Below are 25,739 nucleotides of genomic sequence, written 5' to 3' on the forward strand. Positions count from 1 at the left end.
GGTGGGGGGGGGGGGGGGTGGGGGGGGGGGGGGGTGGGGGGGGGGGGGGGTGGGGGGGGGGGGGGGTGGGGGGGGGGGGGGGTGGGGGGGGGGGGGGGTGGGGGGGGGGGGGGGTGGGGGGGGGGGGGGGTGGGGGGGGGGGGGGGTGGGGGGGGGGGGGGGTGGGGGGGGGGGGGGGTGGGGGGGGGGGGGGGTGGGGGGGGGGGGGGGTGGGGGGGGGGGGGGGTGGGGGGGGGGGGGGGTGGGGGGGGGGGGGGGTGGGGGGGGGGGGGGGTGGGGGGGGGGGGGGGTGGGGGGGGGGGGGGGTGGGGGGGGGGGGGGGTGGGGGGGGGGGGGGGTGGGGGGGGGGGGGGGTGGGGGGGGGGGGGGGTGGGGGGGGGGGGGGGTGGGGGGGGGGGGGGGTGGGGGGGGGGGGGGGTGGGGGGGGGGGGGGGTGGGGGGGGGGGGGGGTGGGGGGGGGGGGGGGTGGGGGGGGGGGGGGGTGGGGGGGGGGGGGGGTGGGGGGGGGGGGGGGTGGGGGGGGGGGGGGGTGGGGGGGGGGGGGGGTGGGGGGGGGGGGGGGTGGGGGGGGGGGGGGGTGGGGGGGGGGGGGGGTGGGGGGGGGGGGGGGTGGGGGGGGGGGGGGGTGGGGGGGGGGGGGGGTGGGGGGGGGGGGGGGTGGGGGGGGGGGGGGGTGGGGGGGGGGGGGGGTGGGGGGGGGGGGGGGTGGGGGGGGGGGGGGGTGGGGGGGGGGGGGGGTGGGGGGGGGGGGGGGTGGGGGGGGGGGGGGGTGGGGGGGGGGGGGGGTGGGGGGGGGGGGGGGTGGGGGGGGGGGGGGGTGGGGGGGGGGGGGGGTGGGGGGGGGGGGGGGTGGGGGGGGGGGGGGGTGGGGGGGGGGGGGGGTGGGGGGGGGGGGGGGTGGGGGGGGGGGGGGGTGGGGGGGGGGGGGGGTGGGGGGGGGGGGGGGTGGGGGGGGGGGGGGGTGGGGGGGGGGGGGGGTGGGGGGGGGGGGGGGTGGGGGGGGGGGGGGGTGGGGGGGGGGGGGGGTGGGGGGGGGGGGGGGTGGGGGGGGGGGGGGGTGGGGGGGGGGGGGGGTGGGGGGGGGGGGGGGTGGGGGGGGGGGGGGGTGGGGGGGGGGGGGGGTGGGGGGGGGGGGGGGTGGGGGGGGGGGGGGGTGGGGGGGGGGGGGGGTGGGGGGGGGGGGGGGTGGGGGGGGGGGGGGGTGGGGGGGGGGGGGGGTGGGGGGGGGGGGGGGTGGGGGGGGGGGGGGGTGGGGGGGGGGGGGGGTGGGGGGGGGGGGGGGTGGGGGGGGGGGGGGGTGGGGGGGGGGGGGGGTGGGGGGGGGGGGGGGTGGGGGGGGGGGGGGGTGGGGGGGGGGGGGGGTGGGGGGGGGGGGGGGTGGGGGGGGGGGGGGGTGGGGGGGGGGGGGGGTGGGGGGGGGGGGGGGTGGGGGGGGGGGGGGGTGGGGGGGGGGGGGGGTGGGGGGGGGGGGGGGTGGGGGGGGGGGGGGGTGGGGGGGGGGGGGGGTGGGGGGGGGGGGGGGTGGGGGGGGGGGGGGGTGGGGGGGGGGGGGGGTGGGGGGGGGGGGGGGTGGGGGGGGGGGGGGGTGGGGGGGGGGGGGGGTGGGGGGGGGGGGGGGTGGGGGGGGGGGGGGGTGGGGGGGGGGGGGGGTGGGGGGGGGGGGGGGTGGGGGGGGGGGGGGGTGGGGGGGGGGGGGGGTGGGGGGGGGGGGGGGTGGGGGGGGGGGGGGGTGGGGGGGGGGGGGGGTGGGGGGGGGGGGGGGTGGGGGGGGGGGGGGGTGGGGGGGGGGGGGGGTGGGGGGGGGGGGGGGTGGGGGGGGGGGGGGGTGGGGGGGGGGGGGGGTGGGGGGGGGGGGGGGTGGGGGGGGGGGGGGGTGGGGGGGGGGGGGGGTGGGGGGGGGGGGGGGTGGGGGGGGGGGGGGGTGGGGGGGGGGGGGGGTGGGGGGGGGGGGGGGTGGGGGGGGGGGGGGGTGGGGGGGGGGGGGGGTGGGGGGGGGGGGGGGTGGGGGGGGGGGGGGGTGGGGGGGGGGGGGGGTGGGGGGGGGGGGGGGTGGGGGGGGGGGGGGGTGGGGGGGGGGGGGGGTGGGGGGGGGGGGGGGTGGGGGGGGGGGGGGGTGGGGGGGGGGGGGGGTGGGGGGGGGGGGGGGTGGGGGGGGGGGGGGGTGGGGGGGGGGGGGGGTGGGGGGGGGGGGGGGTGGGGGGGGGGGGGGGTGGGGGGGGGGGGGGGTGGGGGGGGGGGGGGGTGGGGGGGGGGGGGGGTGGGGGGGGGGGGGGGTGGGGGGGGGGGGGGGTGGGGGGGGGGGGGGGTGGGGGGGGGGGGGGGTGGGGGGGGGGGGGGGTGGGGGGGGGGGGGGGTGGGGGGGGGGGGGGGTGGGGGGGGGGGGGGGTGGGGGGGGGGGGGGGTGGGGGGGGGGGGGGGTGGGGGGGGGGGGGGGTGGGGGGGGGGGGGGGTGGGGGGGGGGGGGGGTGGGGGGGGGGGGGGGTGGGGGGGGGGGGGGGTGGGGGGGGGGGGGGGTGGGGGGGGGGGGGGGTGGGGGGGGGGGGGGGTGGGGGGGGGGGGGGGTGGGGGGGGGGGGGGGTGGGGGGGGGGGGGGGTGGGGGGGGGGGGGGGTGGGGGGGGGGGGGGGTGGGGGGGGGGGGGGGTGGGGGGGGGGGGGGGTGGGGGGGGGGGGGGGTGGGGGGGGGGGGGGGTGGGGGGGGGGGGGGGTGGGGGGGGGGGGGGGTGGGGGGGGGGGGGGGTGGGGGGGGGGGGGGGTGGGGGGGGGGGGGGGTGGGGGGGGGGGGGGGTGGGGGGGGGGGGGGGTGGGGGGGGGGGGGGGTGGGGGGGGGGGGGGGTGGGGGGGGGGGGGGGTGGGGGGGGGGGGGGGTGGGGGGGGGGGGGGGTGGGGGGGGGGGGGGGTGGGGGGGGGGGGGGGTGGGGGGGGGGGGGGGTGGGGGGGGGGGGGGGTGGGGGGGGGGGGGGGTGGGGGGGGGGGGGGGTGGGGGGGGGGGGGGGTGGGGGGGGGGGGGGGTGGGGGGGGGGGGGGGTGGGGGGGGGGGGGGGTGGGGGGGGGGGGGGGTGGGGGGGGGGGGGGGTGGGGGGGGGGGGGGGTGGGGGGGGGGGGGGGTGGGGGGGGGGGGGGGTGGGGGGGGGGGGGGGTGGGGGGGGGGGGGGGTGGGGGGGGGGGGGGGTGGGGGGGGGGGGGGGTGGGGGGGGGGGGGGGTGGGGGGGGGGGGGGGTGGGGGGGGGGGGGGGTGGGGGGGGGGGGGGGTGGGGGGGGGGGGGGGTGGGGGGGGGGGGGGGTGGGGGGGGGGGGGGGTGGGGGGGGGGGGGGGTGGGGGGGGGGGGGGGTGGGGGGGGGGGGGGGTGGGGGGGGGGGGGGGTGGGGGGGGGGGGGGGTGGGGGGGGGGGGGGGTGGGGGGGGGGGGGGGTGGGGGGGGGGGGGGGTGGGGGGGGGGGGGGGTGGGGGGGGGGGGGGGTGGGGGGGGGGGGGGGTGGGGGGGGGGGGGGGTGGGGGGGGGGGGGGGTGGGGGGGGGGGGGGGTGGGGGGGGGGGGGGGTGGGGGGGGGGGGGGGTGGGGGGGGGGGGGGGTGGGGGGGGGGGGGGGTGGGGGGGGGGGGGGGTGGGGGGGGGGGGGGGTGGGGGGGGGGGGGGGTGGGGGGGGGGGGGGGTGGGGGGGGGGGGGGGTGGGGGGGGGGGGGGGTGGGGGGGGGGGGGGGTGGGGGGGGGGGGGGGTGGGGGGGGGGGGGGGTGGGGGGGGGGGGGGGTGGGGGGGGGGGGGGGTGGGGGGGGGGGGGGGTGGGGGGGGGGGGGGGTGGGGGGGGGGGGGGGTGGGGGGGGGGGGGGGTGGGGGGGGGGGGGGGTGGGGGGGGGGGGGGGTGGGGGGGGGGGGGGGTGGGGGGGGGGGGGGGTGGGGGGGGGGGGGGGTGGGGGGGGGGGGGGGTGGGGGGGGGGGGGGGTGGGGGGGGGGGGGGGTGGGGGGGGGGGGGGGTGGGGGGGGGGGGGGGTGGGGGGGGGGGGGGGTGGGGGGGGGGGGGGGTGGGGGGGGGGGGGGGTGGGGGGGGGGGGGGGTGGGGGGGGGGGGGGGTGGGGGGGGGGGGGGGTGGGGGGGGGGGGGGGTGGGGGGGGGGGGGGGTGGGGGGGGGGGGGGGTGGGGGGGGGGGGGGGTGGGGGGGGGGGGGGGTGGGGGGGGGGGGGGGTGGGGGGGGGGGGGGGTGGGGGGGGGGGGGGGTGGGGGGGGGGGGGGGTGGGGGGGGGGGGGGGTGGGGGGGGGGGGGGGTGGGGGGGGGGGGGGGTGGGGGGGGGGGGGGGTGGGGGGGGGGGGGGGTGGGGGGGGGGGGGGGTGGGGGGGGGGGGGGGTGGGGGGGGGGGGGGGTGGGGGGGGGGGGGGGTGGGGGGGGGGGGGGGTGGGGGGGGGGGGGGGTGGGGGGGGGGGGGGGTGGGGGGGGGGGGGGGTGGGGGGGGGGGGGGGTGGGGGGGGGGGGGGGTGGGGGGGGGGGGGGGTGGGGGGGGGGGGGGGTGGGGGGGGGGGGGGGTGGGGGGGGGGGGGGGTGGGGGGGGGGGGGGGTGGGGGGGGGGGGGGGTGGGGGGGGGGGGGGGTGGGGGGGGGGGGGGGTGGGGGGGGGGGGGGGTGGGGGGGGGGGGGGGTGGGGGGGGGGGGGGGTGGGGGGGGGGGGGGGTGGGGGGGGGGGGGGGTGGGGGGGGGGGGGGGTGGGGGGGGGGGGGGGTGGGGGGGGGGGGGGGTGGGGGGGGGGGGGGGTGGGGGGGGGGGGGGGTGGGGGGGGGGGGGGGTGGGGGGGGGGGGGGGTGGGGGGGGGGGGGGGTGGGGGGGGGGGGGGGTGGGGGGGGGGGGGGGTGGGGGGGGGGGGGGGTGGGGGGGGGGGGGGGTGGGGGGGGGGGGGGGTGGGGGGGGGGGGGGGTGGGGGGGGGGGGGGGTGGGGGGGGGGGGGGGTGGGGGGGGGGGGGGGTGGGGGGGGGGGGGGGTGGGGGGGGGGGGGGGTGGGGGGGGGGGGGGGTGGGGGGGGGGGGGGGTGGGGGGGGGGGGGGGTGGGGGGGGGGGGGGGTGGGGGGGGGGGGGGGTGGGGGGGGGGGGGGGTGGGGGGGGGGGGGGGTGGGGGGGGGGGGGGGTGGGGGGGGGGGGGGGTGGGGGGGGGGGGGGGTGGGGGGGGGGGGGGGTGGGGGGGGGGGGGGGTGGGGGGGGGGGGGGGTGGGGGGGGGGGGGGGTGGGGGGGGGGGGGGGTGGGGGGGGGGGGGGGTGGGGGGGGGGGGGGGTGGGGGGGGGGGGGGGTGGGGGGGGGGGGGGGTGGGGGGGGGGGGGGGTGGGGGGGGGGGGGGGTGGGGGGGGGGGGGGGTGGGGGGGGGGGGGGGTGGGGGGGGGGGGGGGTGGGGGGGGGGGGGGGTGGGGGGGGGGGGGGGTGGGGGGGGGGGGGGGTGGGGGGGGGGGGGGGTGGGGGGGGGGGGGGGTGGGGGGGGGGGGGGGTGGGGGGGGGGGGGGGTGGGGGGGGGGGGGGGTGGGGGGGGGGGGGGGTGGGGGGGGGGGGGGGTGGGGGGGGGGGGGGGTGGGGGGGGGGGGGGGTGGGGGGGGGGGGGGGTGGGGGGGGGGGGGGGTGGGGGGGGGGGGGGGTGGGGGGGGGGGGGGGTGGGGGGGGGGGGGGGTGGGGGGGGGGGGGGGTGGGGGGGGGGGGGGGTGGGGGGGGGGGGGGGTGGGGGGGGGGGGGGGTGGGGGGGGGGGGGGGTGGGGGGGGGGGGGGGTGGGGGGGGGGGGGGGTGGGGGGGGGGGGGGGTGGGGGGGGGGGGGGGTGGGGGGGGGGGGGGGTGGGGGGGGGGGGGGGTGGGGGGGGGGGGGGGTGGGGGGGGGGGGGGGTGGGGGGGGGGGGGGGTGGGGGGGGGGGGGGGTGGGGGGGGGGGGGGGTGGGGGGGGGGGGGGGTGGGGGGGGGGGGGGGTGGGGGGGGGGGGGGGTGGGGGGGGGGGGGGGTGGGGGGGGGGGGGGGTGGGGGGGGGGGGGGGTGGGGGGGGGGGGGGGTGGGGGGGGGGGGGGGTGGGGGGGGGGGGGGGTGGGGGGGGGGGGGGGTGGGGGGGGGGGGGGGTGGGGGGGGGGGGGGGTGGGGGGGGGGGGGGGTGGGGGGGGGGGGGGGTGGGGGGGGGGGGGGGTGGGGGGGGGGGGGGGTGGGGGGGGGGGGGGGTGGGGGGGGGGGGGGGTGGGGGGGGGGGGGGGTGGGGGGGGGGGGGGGTGGGGGGGGGGGGGGGTGGGGGGGGGGGGGGGGGGGGGGGGGGGGGGGTGGGGGGGGGGGGGGGTGGGGGGTTGGGGGGGGGGGGGGGGGGGGGGGGGGGGGGGGGGGGGGGGGGGGGGGGGGGGGGAGGGGGGGGGGGGGGCAAGAAAAGAGGGTGGGGGGGGGGGAAAGGGGGGGGAGGGGGGGGGGCGGGGCGGGTGGTGGGGGGGTGGGGGAGGGGGGGGGGGGGGGGGGGGGGGGGTGGGGGGGGGGGGGGGGGAGGGAGGGGGGGGGGGGGGGGGGGGGGGGGGGGGGGGGGGTCGAGGGGGGGGGGGGGGGGGGGGGGAAAAAATGTATAGATGAAAGAAAAATATTAAATGTAACAAATGTAAAAAAAAGGAATGGTTGCGCCATCTGTTGCCCTCTGGGCAGGTGAGCTCACCTGTCACAAGACCCCCATGACTCACGGTCATGGGATGCCCTGGACAAAGGGACAAAAGGTGCATACCCCCAGGTATGGATTAGGCCCGGACAGGAACTCTTCCTCCCGCACGTACGCACTCCCTATGACTCATGTATCGCCCAGGATTCTCCTGCTCTCCCGCCTCCGAACCTGCCTTCCGAAAACCCTAATAAAAGGTGCCAGGGACCGCTAGCTTGCCAGATTAGCTTGGCTTCTCTCCACCGGATGATATCGCTGCGTCACACCTCTTCCTTGCAACCCTCGCGGGTCGACTTCACTTTTGATTGATACTTTGAGGTCCAGAGGCGGAGCTACAAGGGGCGGGGTGTGTACATTGCACCGGGAGCGTGCCTGGGGGGGGGGGATCGCCCCTTGCCCCACCTTCCCACACCTTAGTTCAGCCTGAAAGTGGAGGCTGGAAAAAGGCCTGTTCGCTTGAGGCTGAAAACGGCCTGGTGGGAACTGCACTTTCCTGGGGGGCACTGGGAGCCCCAAGGTCTCCTGGGAAGTGTAGTTCCCACCAGGCCATTTTCAGCCTCAACTGAACAAGCCGCTCTTTCCAGCCTGCACTTTCAGGCTGAATTAAGGGGTGTGTGTGTGGGGGGGGGGGATACAGGCTGCGCACCGAGCACAGTATGGCCCAGCTATGCCTCTGCTGAGGTCTAATATCCTGCTTCTTGGAAGTTAGGGTGAGAGACTCTTCGTAGCCAGCAAGGTAGCAGCATGCTGCCTTTCCCCCTTTTCATATCCTAAATGGAGTCCCCCTTTTACCCTTTTAATCAGTACATAAGCCACTTCTCTGTGCAACGAAACGCTAACAGCCATAACAGTCATGTTCTTCTTGCGAACTCCTAGAGCAGGGGTCTTCAAACTATGGCCCTCCAGATGTTCATGGACTACAATTCCCGCCAGCCCCTGCCAGCATGGCCAAGTGGCAGGGCTGATGGGAACTGTAGTTCATGAACATCTGGGGGGGCATAGTTTGAAGACCCCTGTCCTAGAGAAACATGGCAGCAGTGGTGTACCTGAAGGAAATGGCACCTGGGGGGAAATACTGATTGCATGCCCTCCCCACAAAATTGACCCCCCCCACACACACACACAACTGAGGTGGCCGTGCAGTGGCAAGTTTGGCGGGCAAATGGGGCAGGTGGCCAAATGCACCCACGTGACCCAGGCAAGGGCTGCCTGGGTCTGGAGCCCCCGCATGTCTCCCCGCCCCCTCAGGTATGCCATTGCTCGGCCGGCCTCTGCTGGAAATGGAATGCTTGACTAGGATCTCTCGTTGGCTACAGCAAGTCAGCTGTATACTTGATTTCTGTATTACTTGCACCTCTGGAATTAGTATAATTACTTGCACCTCTGGAATTCTGTATTACTTGCACCTCTGGAATTAGTATAATTCAGAAAACCTGGCGGGAGAGGTATGTTTATTTTTAGCTACAGAATCAGAGCAAACCTTTAAAAATGTTATAGAAATGGAACAAATGATGGGAAGGACTCCTCTGTGCCGCAGAGTGTTCCAACTGAGTACACGGCAGCTTCAGATGTTCAAAATGTTGTCATGTTGACCCAACATCTGCCCTCCGCTGTCAGCACACACAGAGTCCAATTTATGTATTCCTTTGAAATATGGTCCTCTTTAACACTGGCTTATGAATCTGTGCACTCCAACACACGCCAGCTGGGTGACCATGGGCTAGTCACAGCTTCTCGGAGCTCTCTCAGCCCCACCTGCCACACACGGTGTTTGTTGTGAGGGGGGAAGGGAAAGGAGTTTGTGAGCCCCTTTGAATCTCCTTGCAGGAGAGAAAGAGGGGATATAAATCCAACTCTTATTATTATTATTAAAAAAATGAGACCCAACAGACATCAACATCAAGTCTTTTTGAATTAAAAATGCATGGTATATATTCTTTTAATAATAAAAACAGTAATACAAATCAAACTTCTCATGAGACTGACATTATGAGAACACAGTGCTCCTTTAAGTGCCAATAACATTACATTTTTAGCAGTGCATCCAAAAATCAGACTTTAATGATATATCCATCTGGAAAGGGGCATATAGGACCACCGATCACACAGTTTCAGACAACGATATATTAATAACAGTCTCAGCCAGCTGACAGGAACCGCAAAGTATTTCAGAGACAATTTAAGTTCCCCACAAAAGAAAACCCAGGTACGGTTTGAGACGGGATGTGCGTTCTCCTTCGGCTGCCGGCCCAGGGCTGCGGAAACCACCCACATCGGTATTGTTCCATCTCCACGTATTGACACAGATGTGAATACAGGTTAATGCTGGCAGAGCAGGCCGCAGGACTGACTCTCCTGTTCTCTTCCTGCATTGCTTCAATGACGCCAAGGGATTGCTTCAATGACGCCAAGGGATTGCCAACAACACCAGAGCTCTCAGGCCCACAGTTTTAGTATGAAAACCACAGCACTCAATCTTGGGGTTCCAGAAGCCATGCAAAGAGATTAATAGGGTAGACCAGGGGTCTGCAACCTGCGGCTCTCCAGATGTTCATGGACTACAATCCCCATCATTTTACGTACTGGCCAGTTGGCTGATGGGGAATTATAGTCCATGAATTTCTGAAAGACTCGCACCAAACCCCTAGGAGTAGTGCCAGACATGCATCTCCAAAACACAGCAAGCCTGACTCTGCCCACCTTCCCACGCATTCTGGGGCATTCTGTTCTCGGTCAATGAGGGCCACCACCAATCCCTAATAAGCCTGGGCCAGGAGATTTGGTAGCAGGCATGTCCATATTGAAAGGGATTCCCCAAAGAAAGAGAGTTTGAACACCAGCTGCTCCGAAGGGTCTCAAGGCACACCGCTTCACTAGAGTAAAAAATAGCTTCAGCAGGTTGGTGTGCTGGTCTGCAGCAAAACAGCTAGGGTTGAATTCAGAAGCACCTTAGAGGACAGCGAGATTTTCAAGCTATAAGATTTGGAGAAGTTCCCTTCATCAAACCTCCCTCCATAAACCTTGTGGGTCTCGAAGGAGTACTGGACTTAAATCTAGCACATACTGAGAAAGGTATACAGACAAACTTTGCTCCCACGCGTAACACTGTGATGCTTTCCCAAAATCTACCATCCAAAAAAGGTTGAGTTCCCTGTGTGAGTTAAGCGCTGTCAAGTTGCCTGTGACTAATGGCAACCCTGACTCATTATGTGACTAAAATACAACAGCCTCAGCATCAGAAGCGTATGGGGGTCATGTGGCGCCCATGGGCAAAAACCCCTCCGGGTGGCCCCCCCTTTGCGGAGTCCCACTCACAAGTCAGGCTCCAGCCCCTCTTCCTGGCCCAGCAGCAGCAGCACAACTTTCTCTCGCGCCCTGGCCGCTGGACTAGGAAGAGCGGCTGGAGAAACTCACACGGGCGCAGCAGCTGCTGGGCTGGAAGGCATAAAAACAAGGCCTTGGCTGCGGCAGGCTCCCAGCCCAGCATTGACTGCTGCCACTCCCCCCCCCCCCCATCAGAGGCCATGCCTACTTGTGGCACCCGATAGAGGGGGCAGCAGCATGGGAGCCTGCCACGGGTATGTGCAGAGCGCCTATTCACCTCTGCGCCCAATGAACAATAAGCCAGAGGTACCACACTTCCTGCCTGGTACACCCGTCCTCCTGCTCCACCTCCCGCTCCACCTTCTTCCCAGTGTGGCTGAGACCAGCCCAGGCGAGGCAGCAGCAACGGGGGCTCATGTAGGGCGGCGGCAGTGCAGATAGATGGCTGGCTGCTGGGGGTTGGGGCTGTAGTGCCCCGCCTGTCCAGGAGGAGCGCCTTGCCTTGCACATGGCCACTGCAGAAAGCACCTTCATTCCAGCTGCAACCGCACCACTAGAAGCATAGGGGCTGATTTTACGCCCCCACGTGACTAATTTTTGAGCGCCCGGAGATATGTGTCCCCACATGTCCTCAGGGCTGGTACGCCCCTGGGAATAACTTCAGTTTTGAAAAATAAATATTTTCCTGCATTGATGCAAAATGACTTAAGCAAAAAAACATATTGGCAACAAAACATCAGGTTAGTAACCCAAGAATCACTTCTTAAGCCAGTGATGACGAACCTTTTCGAGACCGAGTGCCCAAATTGCAGCCCCAAACTCACTTATTTATTGCAAAGTGCCAACACGGCAATTTAACCTGAATACTGAGGTTTTAGTTTAGACAATACGGTTGGCTTTGAGGTGCCCGTTACTCAGGAGTAAGCTTGGTGAAGCAACCGTGCCACATTTCAAATGGGTGAATCACGACCCTAGGAGGGTTTACTCAAAAGCAAACCCCATAGCCAGCAACCGAGCTTACTCCCAGGTAAAGGATCGTGCCCCGGACAGCCTAGATGTGTGTGTGTGAGGGGGTGATTTTCTGCCCCCCCACATGATGAACTTTGGGTGTGCGTGCCCACAGAGAGGGTGCCACCTCTGGCACCCGTGCCATAGGTTCGCCATCACTGTCTTAAGCAGTGGAGGGGGGAGAGTGAAGCTCCACCCACTGGTCTCATTCAAAAGAAGATAATCTGAAAGAATTTGAACTGGTCCCTTGTGAATGTCTCTCAGAGGCGGCCACCGGCCTTTCTCAAGAGCCACAGCTGCTCGGGGATCCCCACACAATCTCTCTTTAGAAAGACACTTCCAAAACAAACATTACTCGAAGACAAGCAAGGATGCATCTACGTTATGGTAGCCATCCGGCAAAATCTCTGCTGTTAACCCAGTCAATTTTGTGACGGGTTAACTGCTTTGATGTTAGGGATGAATGGAACCTCCCTCCTGTTCTAGAGGTCTACTCTGCCCTACATTCGATTCTGCCTCGCAGGATTCCTGGCGTTAGCTGTGGCAAATGTGTTGGGTCCCAGCTCCTTCTCCCCACCAGCTCCACGGCTGCTGATGCATATCACTGTCCCTCTGCCTCCACTAAAGCCTACCCCCACACCCTGCAAGTCCGCAGGCCCTTCCCTGCCTCCCTCACCACCCCCGCGAGGAAGCCCAGGAACATGGAGCAGCTTTGCGGGCTCTTCCCTGCACCACTTGAGCCACAGCTAACCTAGAGGCTTTGGCCTCGTGCTGCACCCATGGCTTTTTTTCTAACCTTCCCCCACCCTCACTTTGCCTCCCTCCCTCACCCCAATACTAACTCCCAACCCTCCCCACCTTCATACTCATCTACCAACCCCCAGCCAATTGCCACCCTCTCCCACCCCTAGTCACACCTTCCAGCCCTCCCACCACCCAAAGCCTTACCTTTAACTCTCCCACACCCCACCCCAGCCACACCTGCCCCCACCACCCTAAGCCTTACCTTTCAACCCTCCCCCTTGCCTCACCTTGCCACCCTGCTCCACCAGAACCCTCACTTTTCTGACCTCCCCCACCTGAAGCCTCCCATTCCACCCTCTCCCAATCTGCCACTCCAAGCAGGCCCTTTCAACCCCCCCACCCAAAGCCACTCCGTTCCGTCCTCCTCCACTCCAGCCCTCACTTTGCCACCCTCCCCTCCCCCACCCCTCTCCACCCTACACCTATCCTCACCTTTTTTCCTACCTCAAGCCACACTCTTCAACCTGGCCCACCCCCGAGCCACAGATGCACACCCAGGTAAGTGTCACACCTTGAGGAAGGGTGGAGTGGGGGCTGCTACAGCCCAACTAAAGGCCACTGCTGGGGAGATCCTTCCTCTTCCACGGTTTTCTAGGGCCCACTGCATCTCCCCAGCAATTTGCTTTGCTGCTAGTAGATCGTATAGTCGTGGGGGGGTGTGTGTGTGTGCGGCTGCCCATACTGGGGGGGCCCCCCGCAGGGCGGCGGAAAACCCAGATTTTGCCCCGGGCTCCCATTTTTCCTAGCTACGCCTCTGGCTCTGACTGGACCTGACCGAGAACCTCAGTACTTCAAATATCAAGCGTGGTGTCTGCGGCATGAGTTGGGACAGAAGATTCTGACGGCCAGTTGGCAAATAGCTTTGAAAGAATGTGTTTTTATCATCCCTACACTTTGTCAGGCTAGAACAGTGATGGCGAACCTATGGCACGGGTGCCAGAGGTGGCACTCAGAGCCCTCTCTGTGGGCACGCGCAAACAGAGTGGGGCCCCACACACACACATCTAGGCTGGCCTGGGCCGCTGGGCTCGATTATTAGCATTAAACCTAAGACCTAGTTTTGGGGAGGCAGTGTAGGTAACCCTGTTAAGTGCTGTTAAACCCCACTGATTTCCATGTGAAGAACTAAAGCGCAATCCTTTACCTGGGAGTAAGCTCAGTTGCTGGCAATGGGGCTTGCTTCTGAGTAAACCCTCCTAGGGTCATGATTCACCTGTTGGAAGAGTTGCACGGTTGCTTCAAAGCAAAGCCACCGACTACCATCAAGCTTACTCCCAAGTAACATATGCCTCGGAGCCAACCGTTTTCTAATCTGAAACCTCAGTATTCGGGTTAAATTGCCGTGTTGGCACTTTGCGATAAATAAGTGGGTGTTGGGTTGCAGTTTGGGCACTCGGTCTCGAAAAGGTTCGCCATCACTGGTCTAGAATGTCTTATTTATAGATTGCAATACCATGAGTGTTGCAGAAAGAGGCGTGTCTTTAGAAATGACATGAAGACATAAAAGGATAGCTTACATCAACAGCAAAAGAGTGAACAAGCTTTTCAGGGTACAGGACCTGGCACCAATGCTTTTGGTCATACAATTAGCAGCAGATAGAAGTGCGCATATGGTCCATTTCGACTCTCCAGTAAGACCAACTATTAACAGTGTTTTAAGTCTTAAGGGTCCCCATCCCGTCATATTTTCCAAATTGATTTTTTTTTAATTAGCAGGCAAGTGAGGAAAATCATTCCCAAGAAGAGCCTCGGGTGCCGTGCACACGTTATCGGACTCGCGGTGAAAAGTACACCAGGAACATTCTACGTTTTCTCTGTCAGTGATCTTTAACGCACTTGTGATCAGCAGAACTAAGAGGAAGGAGAGGGAGCCAGAGGTGACTAACAAAACAGTCCACCGTGAGAAACTGCCGAGTCTTTGCTTTTCCAGTAAAGAACAGACTTCTTACAGGCCGAAGTAATGCAACATTTGTCGAGTTTAAAAAATCCCTACGAGAAGGAGCACAACGTGGGCCCCGTGAGGCTGTGGCTCACTCTTCTCAAGAGCTGCTTAACCATGACACACCGTACAACACGAGTCCCAGGCCCTCTGCAGCACTTGAGACGAGTGCAAAGGACTCCTCGAGGTGGTGTGGACTTTGGGAAAGCCAGGCTCCTTTGGGGCCAAAGGAAACCCTCTGGTTCATTATTTCTAAGCCAACACAATGTTTTAAATGGTGGAGAACTGGAGGGGTGGTCACCATTCACACCTGTGGTTAAACATGAAGGGCAACGAGGATGATTGAGGGACTGGAGCACCTTCCCTATGAGGAGAGGCTGCAGCGTTGGGGACTCTTTAGTTTGGAGAGGAGACGGCTGAGGGGGGATATGATTGAAGTCTATAAAATTATGCATGGGGTAGAAAATGTTAACGGAGAGAAATTTTTCTCTCTTTCTCACAATACTAGGACCAGGGGGCATCCATTGAAAATGTCTTGGCGAGGTGAGAATTAGGTCTAATAAAAGGAAACACTTCTTCACGCAACGTGTGATTGGTGTTTGGAATATGCTGCCACAGGAGGTGGTGATGGCCACTAACCTGGATAGCTTTAAAAGGGGCTTGGGTAGATTGATGGAGGAGAAGTCGATTTATGGCTACCAATCTTGATCCTCTTTGATCTGAGATTGCATATGCCTTAACAGTCCAGGTGCTCGGGAGCAACAGCCGCAGAAGGCCATTGCTTTCACACCCTGCATGTGAGCTCCCAAAGGCACCTGGTGGGCCACTGCGAGTAGCAGAGAGCTGGACTAGATGGACTCTGGTCTGATCCAGCTGGCTTGTTCTTATGTTCTTATGCAGAGAGACATGGAGATGCATGATCCTTGTGAATCCTTCCCCTTGGAAGAGGAGGTGATGGGAAAGTTGTGAGAACGGAGTTTCCGTGTGCCACGCATGCCACGGAAGCATTCGTTGACCACGGGGAGATGCTTGGCAGCCGGGAAGTGTCTGAGCTGGGCATCTGAACCAACAGGGAGCTAAATGACAGGAGTAGTTGAGAGTTCCCAGTAGAACGTATTTGTTTTGCTCCCCGTGGGGCCTTTTATCTATCATGTATCCATGCAATTGTTCCCGATTCATGTAACTTTTTTCTGACTATGCCAATAAAGGCTTATGTATTATTATAAATGACAGGAGGGCCATAGACAGGCTCAGATCTACATTCACAGACTTTACAGCCAATTTCAAGGCTACAGCAGGTCAATATAAAGAGAGAATTACTAAGTGGATTCCGCACGGCACATTTATAATGAGTTGCAATCGTTATTAATATGACGTGCGGAATTCGCCTTAGCGAAACAGCAGTTACAAGGTTCAAAGCACAAGTTTTTTCTTTGTTAAGGATATCACAAAAGAGCACATACACATTACAGCCACTTGGGTATCACAGTGATAAAAAATGGTTGAGCGAGACAATAATCTCACTGCTTTACAAAAAACAAAAACATACGCCTGCTTACCAAACAAGGACAGGGTAACAAAAATGCACCAGTGGAATTCCAACACAGGGCGCTAAAAGACAGCCGGCAAAAGCTGCTAAAGTGACTGACATTTACAGACCTCACTACTAGCTTTTGATTCCATGTATTAAATACTGTTGGTTACACTTCCCCGCCCTGGATTCAAAGAGCCAACCTTCCTTGTAAACCAGGAATGGATCTAATTTCATTGGTCTTGGCAGGAGCACCTGGACTTTCGATGGAAAAAACGCGGGTCGGACGTGAGAGGGGATACAGGGAAGGACAAGCGAGTCCCTTCCTTGGGATTTTCAGACTCTTGCAAAGACCGCTCAGCTCCAGCTCTAAGCCCGATTGCTGGGTTGCTCCTGTGAGCCCCGAGCAACAACCCCCTTGCCCCCACCTTCACAACACAGAAGAACACAACACTTTGTGGTAACACGGTGAAGGTGGCCACCCCAGCACAGGGCCAGAGGTCCTACCTGCTTTATTGCCACTTTCAGTGGCACAAAGCAAATGAGCAAATCAGTTCAGTGGTTTTGGAGATTTCCTGCATTAACGGCAGCCTGGACACTCCTGCTGGTGCTCCTGTCGCCATCCGGAACGGCAAGGGGATCGACAAGAGCCTCTTTACTGTTTAGTGGGTCGAGTCTGCTGCCTTCCACAGGGACGGTGCCATTGGCCACCAGGGCATAAGGCTCATCCTCATAGTCCTGGGGAGTGTTGAGCATTGGAGATTTCGAACAGCCGGTTGGGACAGTTACCATTTTGGATACGGTGGAAATCTCATCTGGCAGGGGTCCATCTAAGAGGGGCAGTTTCTGTAATGGTCCAAAGGAATTAACTATTACAACCAAAAGTTGGACAGTAGTGACTTCACAAGGATCATTTCTGAAAACCTGGGGCAACCTGGCATATCTCCTTACTGAAGGCAGACAGACAAAAACTAGACAGCAAGAACTAAACCTGAATCAATGTGGTTTGAACTCATATTGTCCACTTCTTGGAAAACCCATCAACTTAACCTGACTTTACCTCAGTTAAATTGGTGGAACCAGGCTAGCCGGATCTCTTCAGCTCTTGGTAGCTTGGCAGGGTCGGTCCTAACTAGTACTTGGATGGGAGAGTACTCGGTTCTCAGCGGCATGAAGCCAGGTAAGCAAGACATAGCATGGGAGAGGATAGTTGGGAAGTAAAGAGCAGTTAAACCTCTTTTTCAGTGCAGAGGACAATGATACCGAATGCAGATCTGTGCTTATCTTCAAGCAAGCATGCTACAATATAAAGCAAATCTGTTCCATGTCACGAACAGGGAAAATTAGTAAAAAAAATTCCAGCTCCTTGATAGAAATGTGGAAACTCAGAAATTTGGGATCACTGGATCAGTACAAGCTATTACTGCAATCTGCCTTGTTCTGAAATCAACCCCACAAGCTTCTTTTGCTGACGTCTGCAGGAATACAGGAAATCACAATAACACAATAATCTGGAGAACTGGGGTGATTCCCCACTCCTCCACCTGAGTGGCAGAGGCTTATCTGGTGAACCAGATGTGTTTCCGCACTCCTACATTCCTGCTGGGTGACCTTGGGCTAGTCAACAGTTCTTCGGAACTCACTCAGCCCAACCTACCTCACAAGGTGTCTGTTGTGGGGAGAGGAAGGGAAAGGAGCTTGTAAGCCGCCTTGAGTCTCCTTACAGGAGAGAAAGGTGGGGTATAAATCCAAACTACTACTCCTCTTCTATCTGGCGATACCAGTTCTCAACTGTTCCCTAGTATGGGATAATCCAGCATCCACTTTCCAGGACAAGACTCCATCACCCCATCTCCAGGCAACAGACTGCCTTTTCCTAAAGAAACATCATTTCTTTAGTGAGCAGCAGTGGCGTAGTGGTTAAGAGCAGGTGTACTCTAATCTGGAGGAACTGGGTTTGATTCCCCGCTCTGCCACCTCAGCTGTGGAGGCTTATCTGGGGAATTCAGATTAGCCTGTACACTCCCACACACACCAGCTGGGTGACCTTGGGCTAGTCACAGTTCCTCTGAGCTCTCTCAGCCCCACCCACCTCACAAGGTGTTTGTTGTGAGGGGGGAAGGGCAAGGAGATTGTAAGCCCCTTTGAGTCTCCTGTAGGAGAGAAAGAGGGGATATACATCCAACTCTTCTTCTTCTTCACTGCTGTGTCTTACTCACATTTTCTAGCTCATTTGCAGTGTCTTCCAACTCCAGTTTCTGGGTGACGCAGCTGAGGAGATAATCCAACACGCACTGCTTCGGATGCATCCCTTTATCGAACCGGTTATACATGCCGCACCAGAACCTGGAGAGAGAAAGGAGAGAGAAGATTCAAAGACTTCTCACACAATAGTTGTAGGAGGACAGGGGAAACTGCAAGGATCAGTGATCTGTCTTTCTGAAGGAAGGAGGAGAAAAAAGGCTTTCATGATACAATTAAAAATGGATTTAAAAATCCAGGCAAGAACAAATGCAACTGAAAACTTAACTTCTTTGCCCGTTTGTTTGACTGCTGCAAAAAAATGCTGCAATTAAAAACCAAATAATCTGTAAGAACAAGACTGATCACAGCATAGAAATGGAAAAGACAGAGCGTATTTTTAGGAATGTTTAAAAATTACTTTATACAAGCAGACAACAAAAAGAAAAAAGAAAACAAATCCAATCCCCCCTCCCCCACTAGAATTTAAACAAACCATTTCAATACTACACACATGGTGACTTCCGTCTACCTCGTTATGGATCCAAACTCAAATCTAGTTTTGTGCTGATAGTTGGTATCAGCATTTCCTTTTAGTCTGTTTTATAAAACAATTTTAGCCCAATCTGCTGTTTTCATTTAAATCTGAAGTTGTGCCATTTGTATATTTTTCCAGTAGGCAGTCTGCAAAAGGTTTCCAGTCTTTCAGGAAACTGTCCATATTCTTGTCTCTTATACCTGCCGTTAGCCAAGACATACCGTGTTTCCCCGAAAATAAGACAGTGTTGTCAGGAGGCCTGTATTTGGGACTATGCTTATGCTGCTGTTTCATTCCATTGGGGGAAGGTTGGTAAGGGTTAACTGTATTTCTAACTGTCTTTTCTTTGTTGCTGTAGAATGTATAGGGATGCCAGGTGGCGTCAAGGTCATTGCTTACCCATCTCCTTATATTAATTTTTGCTCCCAAAGATGCGCTATGTCTTAATTTCAGGGGATGTCTTATTTTTCTGTGTTCTGTTCGTCGGGCATGCTTCCAAACAAAAACTTTGCTACGTCTTACTTTTGGGTGATGCCTTATATTTCGCACTTTAGCAAAACCTTTACTATGACTTATTTTCCGGGGATGTCTTATATTCGGGGAAACAGGGTAGAGTGGAATTCTGAAGAGGTTTTGGGGCCAGCACAGACCAGCTGGCGAGGCCCAGAAGGCCCAGGAACATTTCCAGGGTGCCTCTCCCTTGCAAAGGGCTTGGAAATAGTATATGGCTAAAAACTGGGACCTTGCTAAAAAGAACAAACCTCTTCTGACTCCGAGATGCTCCCCGAGGTCTCATGCAGGGCCTTTTCCAATACTTGTCAATTTCAATAAGCCTTTTATTGGCATACAGAACATACAATATAAATACAGCTAAAATTACTAGATAAAACTTCACACTGGATCATACGTTCAGTTCGCAAACCTCAGCCAGAAACTTTGCCACTGCGAGACAACAGTCAAGGTCATTACAGTTTAAAAGCATGTTTACTTTATCAAGCTCTGTCAGGGTTTTCATAGCATCAATGATTTGTAATAATAAGCTGGATCTTGGATTCTGGTAAAGTGGGCAGTGGAGGAGGATGTGCGCAATGGAATCCAACTGCCCTGGACTGCAGGGGCAGAGCCTCTTATCGTTTGGTAGACCCTTGAGTCTTCCTCTATGGAGCGGGGATGGCATAGTGTTGAATCTAGCCAGCATGTAGGCTCTCCTATATATAGGGTTGGTAAGCGCTGCAATATAGTAGGCTGGTTTTCCCTGCACAAATGGAATTGCCACGTTCATTGGCGAGCAGGATTTGTTGGCCAAGCTCTGCAGTTGTTGATAATCCATTGCTAGTAGCCGTTCTTTGATGAGGGCAAATGTCTCAGTAAGGGTTAGCATGTTCTGGTGATTGAAACTGTGATTATTCAGCCTCCAGAGATCTGGGGAGGGCTGCTGAATCAACCAATCTTTGTTACAATCACAGAACAAGCCAAAATTGATAGAGACAGACACACTCAGAGGGAGAGTCATCAGCACATGTTCAGAACAAAACGCCAGGCAGGCAGGCAAGGGTGGAGTTTCAGCACCCTGCATCTCTCCTTACTACCGTGTTTCCCCGAAAATAAGACAGTGTCTTATATTAATTTGTGCTCCCAAAGATGCGCGATGTCTTATTTTCAGGGGATGTCTTATTTTTCTGCTCCACAGCTGCATGCTCTGGTGTTCTGTTTGACGGGCATGCTTCCAAACAAAAACTTTGCTACGTCTTACTTTCGGGAGATGCCTTATATTTCGCACTTCAGAAAAACCTCTACTACGCCTTATTCTCAGGGGATGTCTTATATTCGGGGACACAGGGTATGTGTTTCTTTTATGCAGGTTGGAGAATCCTGCTCTTCCTGGCTCAGAACTTGGATTTCTCAAAAAGAGGAACAAAGTGGGCTTCAAATCTAAAAATATTTGGGTATTTGGTACTGAAGAACCCTACAGAGAGTTTAAATTTACATGCCAACTTTTCTTATCTTTTGAGATCTGACACCCAGTAATCTTTTTTCTTGCCCAATTACGAAACAAAACCACAATGGCAACACTTTGTTCTCATTTTGAAGTTTTTTTTCCCCCAGTCAGTGACTCACTGGAAACTGAAAGGCAGAGTGTTGGGCTGGAGTCTCTTATAAGCTGAGAATCCCTTATACAACGGGTTCCTGAACTCTTGCTTCCTGTGCAGTAGGAAAGGCCACAAGGAATGGGTCTTCTCAAAAATCCTGCCACAAAAAAAGAGAAAAGAAAAGAAATGCTTTCAGTGGGGTTAGTAAAGAACCAACAGGGCTCACGAATGCAGTCTCAGTCAAAGGGTCGTCCCCTTGCAGGTTCAGGGCGGCACATAAATACAATAAATAATTTCTCTATTACAGTGCTAGAAATTCATTTCTAAAAAATTCAAAATAGCTGTGATTCAGCTAGAACAGGGGTGGGCAATTATTTTTTCCATGGGGCTGCATAAGAAACAGAAAATATTGTGGAGGGCCGGGCCAAAAGGCAGGGGGGAGAGGCGCTTTTGAAAGCCCCGCAGAAGCCGGCAGCCAAGGCAACCGGCTTCTGCGGGAGTTTCAAAGACACCTCGCTCCCCAGCACGGCAGGGGGGCCAGTCAGGGTCATCCGGCGGGCCGAATGTGGCCCGCGGGCCGTATAATGCCCAGGTCTGAGCTAGAAAGAGGGTTGCTTCCAAAACACCAGCCTCAAGTCAAGCCCCCCCCCCCCCCCCGGCTCCCAACAACGCCTATGCCAAGTTACCAAGGGCCCTGACAAGAGGATGCGTGCAGCAGGTGTGTGCGTGGTGGGGTGGAGGAATTTATGATGCGATAGGAACCATCTGATCTGCCTAAGGAAGTCAAGGTGACTCTTACTCTCCCAGCTTTCCACCATCTATGGCGGGTGGCCAAACTATGGTGCTCCAGATGTTCATGAACTACAATTCCCACCAGCCCCTGCCAGATGGTGGAATTGGCCATGCTGGCAGGGGCTGATGGGAATTGTAGTCCATGAAGATCTGGAGCGCCATAGGTTGACCACCCCTGATCTATGGGAAGAAACAAAAGGGCCACACTGGCCACTAGGAGACAAAAAACAAGGCAAAGGCTGATGGTGCAAAATAAGGTAAAATTATATTTTCTTTCTGAGCTAAAATCCTCAAATTTCCTGACATATTTCAGCAAGAGGCTCCTTTAGTCTTAAAACGAGTATAAGATCTGGGCAAGTTCTATTTTTAGAACTATTCCTGTGGCAGCATATTCCAAACACCAATCACACGTTGCGTGAAGAAGTGTTTCCTTTTATTAGTCCTAATTCTTCCCCCCAGCATTTTCAATGGATGCCCCCTGGTTCTAGTATTGTGAGAGAGAGAGAAAAAATTCTCTCTGTCAACATTTTCTACCCCATGCATAATTTTATAGACTTCAATCATATCCCCCCTCACACGTCTCCTCTCCAAACTAAAGAGTCCCAAACGCTGCAGCCTCTCCTCATAAGGATGGTGCTCCAATCCTTCAGTCCTTGATCTTCAGAAAACGAAACACTCCAATAACCAGAATAAAGCAAGTATGATGGTCCATCTTCTGGAATACCAACTCACCTCAGGTCTTCCCGATCCTTCTGACAGGTCCCCAGGAAATTGCCAAACTGGCAAGAATAGATGTGATCGTGGATCTCCAGCAGAAGCCGTTCGTTAAAAGCAAAAGAACAGGGAAACTGCTGCATGAGTTGCCAGGTGCAGTCCATAAACTGAGTGAAGACGGGAGACACCTCCTTGGGATCGCCTTCCAGGTAGCCACACCTGGAGAGGGAGAAGGCGGACTGCTGTGACCGTGCATCACTGTCCAAGTCATTCGCAGCCTTTACCAGTTTGGCCCCAAATGAAGAAAATCTATTATCCCTTGCCTTGTAACCTTCACTATAACTAGAGGGAAGACTGTAGTGGGGGGAAAATGCTTCGGAAAAGTTGTTCCAAACCAGTCGGCCCTTGCTGTTATTCTAGGGCAGTGGTGGCGAACCTTTGGCACTCCAGATGTTATGGACTACAATTCCCATCAGCCCCTGCCAGCATGGCCAATTGGATGCAGTGGCCTTCCTGAATCAAAGCAGGACAAAGTGTGCTTCATGCCCAAGAAGAGTTGCCCACCTTCAAATGAGGCTGAAGTTTTTCCAGAATTACACCCACCGAGGATTGCCAATTTCCAGGTAGGGTCTAGAGACTTCCCAGAATTACAACTTATCACCAGGCCACAACAGTTCCCCTGAAAAAAATGCCTGCTTTGGAGAGTGGATTTTATGGCCTTATATTGGGTTTCTCATGGGAGTCTCTTCATATGCTTACCGCCACGGAAATTTACCATCATCTAAAGATCAGACTGTCCAACCAGGAATACCAATCTCTCCTGAGTGCTGCTCAAAGCTCCTGTTCCCCTCTATACTTTGGGACAGCCATTCTCAACCAGGGTTCCCTGGTACCCTGGGGTGCCATGAGCATGTCCCAGGGGTACCACGGCAACACTACCGCCCCCCCCCCCCTCATTTTTGTGGTGTCTCCCACCGGCGCCAGCAAGGACATGGAGCTGGCCCATGGGGCAGGGCCTGCCACAAGGTCAGCAGCCACCACCACCCCCAGTGCTTCCCTTCACCCTGGGAGGGGAAGGTGGGGGGTGTGGCAAGCAGGGGCAATGGGAGGGGAAGGTGGAGGGTGGCGGCAGGGGTACTGTGAGATATGAAGAGTGAGGTCAAGGGTACCCTGACCTCGAAAAGGTTGGGAAACACTGCTTTGGGATCACACACCCCGAAATCTAGCCCTGCTGTACACTTAGAACAGCTTGTTAATAATAAGTGCAGATGGGTCATGACAAGAGCAAGGTGCAACTCATTCCCCTCTGTCTATCTTCAAGGTCGTTTCCTTAGCATCCCACAAAGTGAGCGTTGCTGTCGGCACTGTCCCAACGCTATGGACTCAATCCCTCATATCCTGCTTTACTGTTCGAGGTATAATAATATTAGAACCGATCTGGGAGCTTTACTACCTCTAGAATTTATGTTTCTCTCAGACAAACAAAAAATGTCTAAGCTATTGAACAGCCCTCATGTAGAAATTTCTGAAGCAGTTGCTACATTTTTAATCCATGTTCTACATGATATATAAGCCATCTGCAGCTGGGGGGATTGTATGTGCGAACTGCCAGGCCTGTCATGGCAAAGGCCTGCCGCCACCCCCCCCCCCCAGCTGATCTTAATCCATGCTCTGTTTTTACCTGTGTGAGAACTTGTGACCCATGGCAATCCATTCCTTTTCTACCAGAACCTTTAAAAAGAGGAGAGAAAAAATCCACAATTACGAGCCGGCTTTACAAATGGAAGCTAAGGGACACCACGTCAGCACAAATACCTCCAAATGCTGACCTCTTGGGGGAAGAACACAGCAAGACTTACTTCTGAGTAAACATGTACACCACTGGGTAGGCTGACTAGACGTCCTGCTTTTGGCGGGACAGTCCTGCCTTTAAACAATTTATCCCGCGTCCCGCGGGTTTTTTCCAATATCCCGGGTTTTGGGAGGCCGCTGCACTGCCTTCTGGGACGCAAGGCAGTGCGGCAGCCTCCCGCATACGCGCGGCCGCAGGAGCACAGCCTTCTGCATGGGCGCATGGGCACGCAGCCGCAGGAGCGCACTGTCTTCTGGGGCTTGCCGTTTCCTGCCCTGTCACAGGGCGGCAAACGGCAAGCCCCAGAAGGCAGTGTGCTCCTGCGGCCGCATGCGCGCAGCCGCCTACTCCCCCTTGTCCCGGTTCACAAAGGTGACCATCTGGTCACCTTACCATTGGGTAGTCATTGGGAAACCAAGGGTAGCCTCTGTAAACTTCCAAGCAGCAGGGCCTGGAATACAGGCCACAAGTTTAAAAAAAATCGGTATAAACTGTTACAAAGTTCTCAAACAAAGCTGATCATAAACTCATTATAAATGACTAATGCTCCACAAGCTGAGGCCTTGGGGGTTCTTTGGAAGGTGTCAGTGGAAAAACAGATCAACCCCACTCCCAATCCCTCAATATCTTTGCCACAGCACTGAGTTATGCCGAAAGCAATTTTTTTTTTCAAATTCCAAGCATTGTCTTTTTTTTGCAAATTTCAGGCACAGCCATGGGGAGCAAATTTGCACCTGTGAATTCATGGATCGACTGAAGAACACAGACATCCTCCAAGATAATAACACCTACAGAAAATTTATGATCTTTTAGAAAAGATTCCTGGTTGATATCTTCATGATTTCGGTGGGAACTAATTTTATTAATTTTGACCAGCTCTTTAATACTATATATAGGACAAAACAAATTTACAATGACTTTTGATATATGTAAGGTGCATTTTTTGGATGTGGAAATCAGAACCGTGTGGTTAGAAAGTCCACACATGCTAATTCCTATTTCGCAGGAGGTAGTTTCCATTCGTATAATTTAAAAAGAAACCATATTCCCAATTATTAAGATGAAAAAGGAATTGCCAGACAGATGTTAACTTTCACAGACAGGTTGAGATACTGATGTACCAGCTCGCAAGAAAAGGTTAACTCCGCCAGAATATTAAAACGAGTATGATTGAGGGACAAAAAGACACTGAGGACAACTCTGCTCACCCCCAAGATCGAAGAACGAACTACTGACAGAGGGGATAATTCCCCTGATATACAATACCACATATGAACCAGTTCAGGCAGTTATAATAAAACCCTGCTACACACGTACAGTTACCTTCTTTAGGGAAGCCATCTGAGACATGTATTTGGGGCTTGCTTAGGTTCTGGTTCCCAAGGAACAGGCAGGAGAGCAACCCAGTGTTTTGTTTAGAAACCCCATATGCTCCCGGCTCTTACCATAAATCCTTTCAGTGTCCGGTAAAATGGATCTAGGAGGAGGCAAGCCAGTGAGCAGACTTGGGCAGTGCGATCCCAGCCATCAGAACAGTGGACCAAGACGCTGGCGCGCTCCTCTTTCACAGCCTACCAAAAGGAGAGTGGCATGCATGCATCAATATGATTCGTTGCGACGACACACAAAAAAAACCCCACCGGTTTAAGTGATTGTGAATTTAGAAGCATGACCACTTGGCCAAAAGGAAAATTGAGCCACAGTGTGTGAAGCAAAGTTACAGGAGGGCCTAGAACCGTGGTGGCGAACCTTTGGCACTCCAGATGTTATGGACTATAATTCCCATCAGCCCCTGCCAGTGTGGCCAATTGGCCACGCTGGCAGGGGCTGATGGGAATTATAGTCCATAACATCTGGAGTGCCAAAGGTTCGCCACCACTGGCCTAGAAAATCCTCAAGAGCCTTCCCTCAACAACCTCTGCCTGCCAATAAGACCACTTATGATTCTATGGGATGTTAAAAATTTGTGTTCCATTCTGCTGCCCAAAATCTAACCACAGGAGAGCAGTCTTTGCTCAAGTGTAGCAAAGTGTCTATTATTTATTGATGTCTGCTATATCCTGCCTTTCTTGCCAATGGGGACTCAAAGAGGCTTCCACTGTACTCTTCTCCATTTGATTCTCACAACATCCCTATATGGTAAATTTGGCTCTGTGAGCATGTGACTGGCTAAAGCTTCCTCGACAGAGCAGGAACTCAAGCCCAGATCCTGATGCAAAAACCTAATCGCTGCACCACAACGGCACTCTCTATCCCAGTGGTGGCGAACCTATGG

At 59.9% G+C, this 25,739-nt stretch overlaps 1 protein-coding gene across 2 annotated transcripts in view; it reads right to left on the minus strand.

The window, feature by feature from the left end:
- MTMR8 (myotubularin related protein 8) overlaps nucleotides 1–25,739 on the minus strand; it is a 62,651-nt gene that overhangs the window by 10,989 nt on the left and 25,923 nt on the right. The window contains exons 9-14 of one of the 2 annotated variants that reach the window (XR_007246013.1): nucleotides 24,910–25,035; nucleotides 23,294–23,343; nucleotides 21,631–21,831; nucleotides 20,135–20,263; nucleotides 17,457–17,583; nucleotides 15,550–16,083 (exon numbers count right to left, since the gene is read on the minus strand). Coding sequence is in view for 1 of the 2 variants with exons in the window: in XM_048513995.1 (XP_048369952.1) it covers nucleotides 15,793–16,083; nucleotides 17,457–17,583; nucleotides 20,135–20,263; nucleotides 21,631–21,831; nucleotides 23,294–23,343; nucleotides 24,910–25,035 (924 nt within the window). In the remaining variant the exon portion in view is untranslated. Of the gene's footprint in view, nucleotides 1–14,945; nucleotides 16,084–17,456; nucleotides 17,584–20,134; nucleotides 20,264–21,630; nucleotides 21,832–23,293; nucleotides 23,344–24,909; nucleotides 25,036–25,739 lie in introns of those variants that run through there. The other variant, XM_048513995.1, reaches the window with a different exon arrangement.

Source organism: Sphaerodactylus townsendi, linkage group LG13 (genome assembly GCF_021028975.2).
Source record: "Sphaerodactylus townsendi isolate TG3544 linkage group LG13, MPM_Stown_v2.3, whole genome shotgun sequence".
NCBI lineage: Eukaryota > Metazoa > Chordata > Lepidosauria > Squamata > Sphaerodactylidae > Sphaerodactylus > Sphaerodactylus townsendi.